The following is a 7235-nucleotide window of genomic DNA, read 5'->3' as shown; positions in this document are numbered from 1 at the left end:
TGGTTCCCCGAGTAGGGAACGAGACACTGCATCCTCTAGGGGTCGCTATGAGAAACCTAGAGGACACAGTTCGAAGTTCCCATGAAAGGGAACGTCTCAGGTTACTTATGTAACCATGGTTCCCTGAGTAGAGAACGAGACACTGCGTCCTCTAGGTTTCTCATAGCGACCCCTAGAGGACACAGTTCGAAGTTCCCATGAAAGGGAACTTTGGAGACCATTAATACAAATTGGCCCATTAACGAACCTCAAAGCGCATTTTAAATTACGCTTCACCAAGTAAAACAAAACATCATAGCGTACAGACGGTGTTTTTAAAAAACGGAAACATCTTTATTCATTATTTACACGTCTAAAAGCGCAGCATTTCAATCTCAGCTGTCAGGAGCTTTTTTGCAGCGGTGTGGAGCTCTCGCTGCGTGATGACGCGCTGCCGGTTGAACTTGGAGAGCCGTGCGGCTTCGGCACCCATCTGCGCATGCGCGTCGGACAGGTGCCGCATCACAGAGACGGCTTCACCCACGTCACTCAGCTCCTTAAACAAGAAAAAAATAATAATTTTAAAACACGCAAATAAACGCGAATCTCTTGTGTGAAGTCAGTTTAAAAGAGTGAAAAAAATAATAATACATCAGGCATAGTTTTGCCTTAACACACCTTCTCAATCTTGTAAATGTAAGCTGAATATGCCTTGGTGCTCTGTTTGCGCGTCCAGCCGGTTTTCCTGGACGTCTTAAGGGACTTCTGGTTTCTGTCGAATGAGGTTTTCATGATCGCTGCTATTCACTTCACGGTCAGCACCTGAGATAGAGCTGATATATGAGCTTCTGAACACTTTATTTAATGTGTCTCAGCTCAGCTCAGCACAGGTGAAACATCTCAGTCTTAATTAAAGCTTATTACCCTAATTAAGGCATTCACACAAACCAAAGGTCCAGTGACACTGTGATGATAAATCATAGTTTTCATATAGCTTAGGGCAGTCTTACGTTTATTTGTTCAACAAATTAGTCCTCAAATTAGGCACATGTCATTATTTGTTCTCACACATTTATACATCACTGTTCTTTTTCTTTTTCTAATTTAGTTTAGTTTTTTTAGTAAAAGCACTGCTATCTTTTTGTAAGGACTGGCCTACACTGCATGTAACCTGCAATTACCTCACATATTTTTCTACCCGATTTAATACATAAAAATTAGTTTTGTTTCTATAAATGACTAGCCTATATTTATGTTGATTCATTGATCGAATAGGCCTAAAATATTTTGACTTGAATAAAACCAGTTAATTTTGGCTAAATTACAATTTTTCAGAGTGTCTTAAGGTTTGAGAATTTTATATGCAACTATAAAAGGCCTAATTATTAATGTATATCAATATAGTTGCATTTGATGCCATATTGAATTTAACGCGAATGAAAACGAGGCTTTACAGTTCTATAATAGCAGGCTGCACGCATATAAAGATTCCAGATCAGGTTGTTGTTTTTTTTGGTTTTTCTCACTACTTTTAAAACTGTTTTATGGAAAACTATTGTTTTATTGTTTAATCAAGAGAAAACAAACACACACGGTTTAAGCAGTTACTACATTGTTAATGGTAGCCTACCACACTGAATCCCAACCAAGAACTCTATCAAGTTTCCTGAGCTCCAAAAGAGCAACCTGTGAGCAATGTACAGAAAGAGGACAGGCAGAGGCGATCAGGACTATTATTGGATGTATGGAGTCAGTGGATTACAGTAATCCAGAGCACACTGACCGCTGCTGTTCATAGCGCACTAGACCTGCTCATCAAGATGGACGTGAAGATCCTCAGTGTGTTTCTGCTGCTGCTGACTCAAGGTACAAAGTGTGTGTGATATGAGAGCTGGACACACCATCTGTGTGTTTCCAGTAGGCTACTGTAGCCTAGTTTCCAGGAACTTGACAGTTATGTATTTGGACTCTAGCAGATGGTCTTCATATCTAAATTGATAAAATGGACCTAAATGTGTGCAAAATTATTAATTTATGGAAAATTAAATTCAAGGGTTTTACTTTAATGATTTTAAAGGCCCGTTTACACCGATAACCGATTATGCTTATTTTAAGCACGCTTTAGAAGTTTTTGTCATCTGCCGCTTTAAATGCTCGAGCTGTTTGTGGAGTGGATTCTGATTGGCTGTCAATTTTTTTTTTTATCATTCATTGGCGGGAAATAGCCTATAAAAATCGCACTAAAAGTGATTCCAGCGATTTCGTCCCTCTCTGTCTTTATACATAAGCCTATAGCTACTCTCATAGAATTAGAAAGTTTCAAAATATATTTAGGCTACATAAATATATTTTCTACCAATATACTTAAAAATTCATTTTACCCTCCATATATTTCAATCCAAGAAAATACATTCCCATAGGTCACATTTATAGAAAATTTTAATTTGTCAAAATTCAGCGAGAAAAATACTTAAAATATTAAAAAGTAAAAATTATTAAATTACAAATCTTGATCTACTTTTTTCCTATATTTAGATATAGCCTATATGTAGGCTCTTGTAATATAGAAAAGTATACGTATTTTCTTGCTCCTGAAATACATAATGAAGATTGAAATATATTTTCAATTTCAAATTCATATTTCATTGACTTTCACAGTTTATAACATATAGTTAGCATATATTTAAATATACTTTGGCCAGTTAAAATGTATTTTTTGGCTGTACTGGCATATATATTTCTTTAATAATGACCTGTATCTCTCTGATCTCTGTCACAGTTTTCATTGGCATAAACACACAGGGGGTAAGTATAAATGTGTGTGTGTACGTGTACAGGTGTGTGTTGCATATGACAGTGTGTGTGACTATTGTACATGTGTGTCAGGAGTTAGAGATGCCATGGCCTTATGACAATGATGACGAGGTGAGTGTGAAGCAAGTGGTGGAGAATCAAACGCCGACAGGCTGTAACTGTGACTGTCAGGAGCCGCGACCCACCGCAACTCCAGCCACCTGGACCTCCATCAGCACCACGCCATCCACACACAGCCCCTATCTGGACTGCATGTCGGGTCAGTGCCTGTATACAATGTACAGGACACTTCAAAAAAATTATAACAAAATTATTATACACACCCACACGTGTGTGTGTGTGTGTGTATATATATATACAGTGGGTGCGGAAAGTATTCAGACCCCCTTAAATTTTTCACTCTTTGTTATATTGCAGCCATTTGCTAAAATCATTTAAGTTAATTTTTTTTCCTCATTAATGTACACACAGCACCCCATATTGACAGAAAAGCTCATAAGTTTACATACCCCTTGCAGAATGTGCAAAATGTTAAAAATTGAAACAAAATAAGAGGGATCATGAAACTTGCATGTTATTTTTTATTTAGTACTGTCCTGAATAAGCCATTTCACATAATAGATGTTTACATATACTCCATAAGACAAAATAATAACTGAATTTATAAAAATGACCCCATTCAAAAGTTTACATACCCTTGAATCTTAATACTATGTGTCATTTCCTGGATGATTCACGACTGTTTTTATATTTTGAATAGTTGTTCATGAGTCCCTTGTTGGTCTTGAGCAGTTCAACGGCCTGCTGTTCTTCAGAAAAATCCCCCAGCTCCTGCACATTCTTTGGTTTTCCAGCATCTTCTGCATATTTGAACCCTTTCCAACATTGACTGTATGATTTTGAAATGCATGTTTTAACGCGGAGGACAATTGAGGGACTCATGCATAACTATTACAAAAGGTGAAAACATGTACTGATGCTCAAGAAGGCCACAACGGGGGTGTAACTTTTTAAATTGGATGATCAGGGTAAATTGTACTTATTTTGTATTATGGGAAACATGTAAGTATTTATGTAGCTTCTGAAGTCCGGTACCAAATGAAAAAATATGATCGTTAAACAAAATGAGAAGAATTTACACATCATCCTGTTCAAAAGTTTCAATCCCCCCATTTTTCAACACATTTCACCTGTTTTGTGTTCATCTGCTTCTCCCATTTGCTATTTTACATTGACTATCACCCTATATAGACTAATACAATCAGATACAACAATAATTTCTCATATTTATTACATTATATTGATAAAATTAACATTAACTTCAGTGGTATAAGATGACTGGATGCTTTCAACTGATATCCTGTTGAACTGTCACCAACTGAATTGTAGTGGTCAAACTATGTAAAATATACTTTAAGCTACAAACTCGATCATAATGCACAATGTTTCCATCTAACATGTATTTTGAGGTGCAGCTCGTCATATTAATGGAGATTTGTGTTGAATGCATAGACATGGAAAGCAGTTATCTTTGGAATGGAAAAATATATATATATTATTTGTAAACATTTTTGCTTATTTCAGTTAATGTCATAAAACTAGCGAGGTAGTAGAGGAGGAACACAAATTGATTCAACAGAGTGAGTCACGCTTAACCGCTCCGAATAATTAAAAATGAAACTCGTGACTTCGATCTTTCATTTCAAGCGATTCACTAGCAAAAAGTAGTTCACAAGGGCCATTCATTTTTTGAAATTCGACGTCGCGTGTAATGATTTTAAAAAGCATGTAGTGATGGGTGAAATGGAGCTTTTCGAAACTCCGAATCAGTTAAACCACTGATGGTGTATTCACACCAGGAAAGTCCGCTAGTTCACTTGCTTTGGTCCGGACCAAATACAATGTTTATTTTTTTTGTTTGGTGCGGTTTGCTTTCACACTGCCCTTTTTGCAAGTGAACCAGAAACTGTAAACAAAACCACACGTGTGCTTAAGGTCATCCATTCATTGGTTTATCAATTCAACCGTACCAGAGTTTGTTTGGAAGCGGACCGAGACCACCTCTTCAGCTGGGTCTCGGTACGGTTGTTTGGTCAGCACCCAAGTGCGATTGCTGTATTCACACCTGCCAAAAAGATCCGCACCAAGGGGGGAAACGAACTTGAGTTCGATTCAATCGAACCAAACAAGACAGGTGTGAATACACCCTGAGTTGCAAAATGATTCACTGTTTCGAAGCACTCCAATTGTATCGCATATCATGAATCATTATTCAGATCAGGGCTTCAGATCACATATCGCAAATCATTTAATTTACACCGTGTCTACACCGGACACGAGCGGCGCGACGCAGCAAAATACTGTAGAACTCATTATAGGCAAATCATTGATGCTGTCTACACTGGATAGCGGTGCGACAAGACACGACAAATCCCTGACAGTAAACTGCTGCCTCGTTCTATTTATGACATACTGACATAAAGTTCAAATGATTTGCAACAATCGCTTTGTCGCGATTGTCCAGTGTACACTCTAAAAAATGCTGGGTTATTTCAACCCAACTTTGGGTCAAATTTGGACTAACCCAACTTTTGGGTTAAAAATTTAATGTAAAAATTTAACCCAACAGTTGGGTTAGTCCATATTTGACCCAAAGTTGGGTTGAAACAACCCAGCATTTTTTAGAGTGTAGAAAGACTTTAGCTGTTGCGGTGTGGTGCGACTGGACACGACAATTCTCGCGTCCAGTGTCGACACGGCGTTAGATCGAAACTTCGGAGTGGGTTCGCGAATCTTTTGATTCAGATCTGAACTTTGGAGTGCGTATCGTGAATCTTTATTCTGAGTTTTCCCCCGTTTTTTTTTATTTTATTAAACAGTACAAACTTCAAGGCAGTACAGTTATAAAAACAAAACAGACAAAGAATATACAGATACAAATGTGTTGCCAGGCTAACAAAAAAAAATAGCCAAATAAATGTACACATTTAAGAGAAAAATGTACACATTGGATGGATATAGATATACAGTTTATTGCTTTAGGATTAACAGAACTTTAGATAATTTTTCTACTTGTCTAGATCAACTTTGAATAAAGAAAAGAGAGGTTAGGAATGTGAAATTTAGCTAGCAGGAAACACAAATTAATTAAGTTATATTTTCCTACACTCTAAAAAAAAACGTTGGATTGTTTACTGTTCCCAATATCTGGGTTAAACATATTAGATCGCTTGTTTATTATCAGTGCATAAGTGAATATACGCATGCTCAACAGGACCACACGCTTGAAGAGCATTAGATAAACATGCATGTCTGTATGTGTTTACATGCATAAACAATGTTGTCTGGCCCGTGTGGGTCTTGAATGGCAAAAACATGCAAGGTCATGCAGCGAACGGCAGCATTAATTGTCACTGGAAAGATTAGAGACAAGAGCATCTCTCGGTCCCTTCAGAATTGCATGCTTACTGATTCAGGGCATGAGGCCAAGAGGCTTTAGAGTGATTACGTGAGTAACGATCATCCATGATGCATCAGCTAAAACTGATAACACATGAACCGCCCTCTGACCTCAGTTTGACAGGGAAGCAGACATTACGATCAAATTATTAACAGATCAGGAAAAAGAGAACTAGAGGACTGTCTGATGGAAATGATAAGACAAGATGAGCGAGAGACCTTCAGATTGAGAATGAGTAAGTATGGTGACTTTGAGCGACGGTAGAGCCAGTGACGGCCAGTGGATAATCTCATGACTAATGATTGTGATGCCCAGATTACCGGGCCTGAAATAGGGCCCGTCTGTCCTGAACCATCACAAACTGCTGGAGAATCACACGTGCCAATTAACAGGACTCCTGATCTTCATACAGCCTGGAAAAGGCTCATATATGATAATATATTCAATTCAATTCAAGTTTATTTGTATAGCGCTTTTCACGATGCAAATCGTTGCAAAGCAGCTCTACAGAAAATTAAAGTTTCTACATTATATTTAGTAATAGCTTATCAGTGGTGACTATCTCAAGTTGATGTCCATATGGCAGAAATGTACGGTAAAAATCAAGCAGTTAATGTCATGTAATCAAACAGACGGTGAACACTATTAACAGCAATGATTATATGTTTTGCGATCAAACTTATAGCAAAGTTTGGTAGTTTTGTATGTCTGAGTTGTATTTGTTGTACTTGTATTTGTTGTCTGAGATTGGCATTATCTGAGGTCCTCTGAGGGGTTGGCATCATCTCTTCTCAGGTGTTCGGTCATCTCAGGTCTTTGTAAGGGCTGGATCCAGACTGAAGCTTGTGTAAATACTAGTTACCATGGGATGCCAATCCCGTGGCAGAAACAGAGAAGGAAATAGAGAAAAATCAGCGTAGCTGCTGTTCCAACCAAGCAAAAAATGATGTGTTCAACCCAAGCAAAAGAATGTTAATGTGTA

At 37.8% G+C, this 7235-nt stretch overlaps 2 protein-coding genes across 3 annotated transcripts in view; one reads left to right on the top strand and one right to left on the bottom strand.

Annotated features, from left to right (window-relative positions):
- Positions 1-317: 317 nt before the first annotated feature.
- Positions 318-828, bottom strand: LOC107694438 (histone H2B.6-like). The gene is made up of 2 exons (XM_016494137.1): positions 658-828; positions 318-535 (listed from the first exon to the last, which is right to left on the bottom strand). Exons 1-2 carry the CDS (start codon positions 769-771, stop codon positions 353-355), a joined length of 297 nt encoding a protein of 98 aa, XP_016349623.1. The 5' UTR covers positions 772-828; the 3' UTR covers positions 318-352.
- A 920-nt stretch (positions 829-1748) lies between these two features.
- rs1b (retinoschisin 1b) overlaps positions 1749-7235 on the top strand; it is an 11435-nt gene continuing 5948 nt past the window's right edge. Inside the window, exons 1-3 of one of the 2 annotated variants that reach the window (XM_016494130.1) lie at positions 1749-1845; positions 2759-2784; positions 2866-3052. In XM_016494130.1, coding sequence (XP_016349616.1) covers positions 1800-1845; positions 2759-2784; positions 2866-3052 — 259 coding nt within the window. In that variant the 5' untranslated portion in view covers positions 1749-1799. The remainder of the gene's footprint in view (positions 1846-2758; positions 2785-2865; positions 3053-7235) is intronic. The other variant, XM_016494131.1, reaches the window with a different exon arrangement.

This window comes from Sinocyclocheilus anshuiensis, unplaced genomic scaffold (assembly GCF_001515605.1).
Source record: "Sinocyclocheilus anshuiensis isolate Anshui unplaced genomic scaffold, SAMN03320099.WGS_v1.1 scaffold1826, whole genome shotgun sequence".
Lineage (NCBI taxonomy): Eukaryota > Metazoa > Chordata > Actinopteri > Cypriniformes > Cyprinidae > Sinocyclocheilus > Sinocyclocheilus anshuiensis.
The sequence above is the reverse complement of the archived record's forward strand: the minus strand, read 5'-3'. Positions and strand labels throughout refer to the sequence as shown.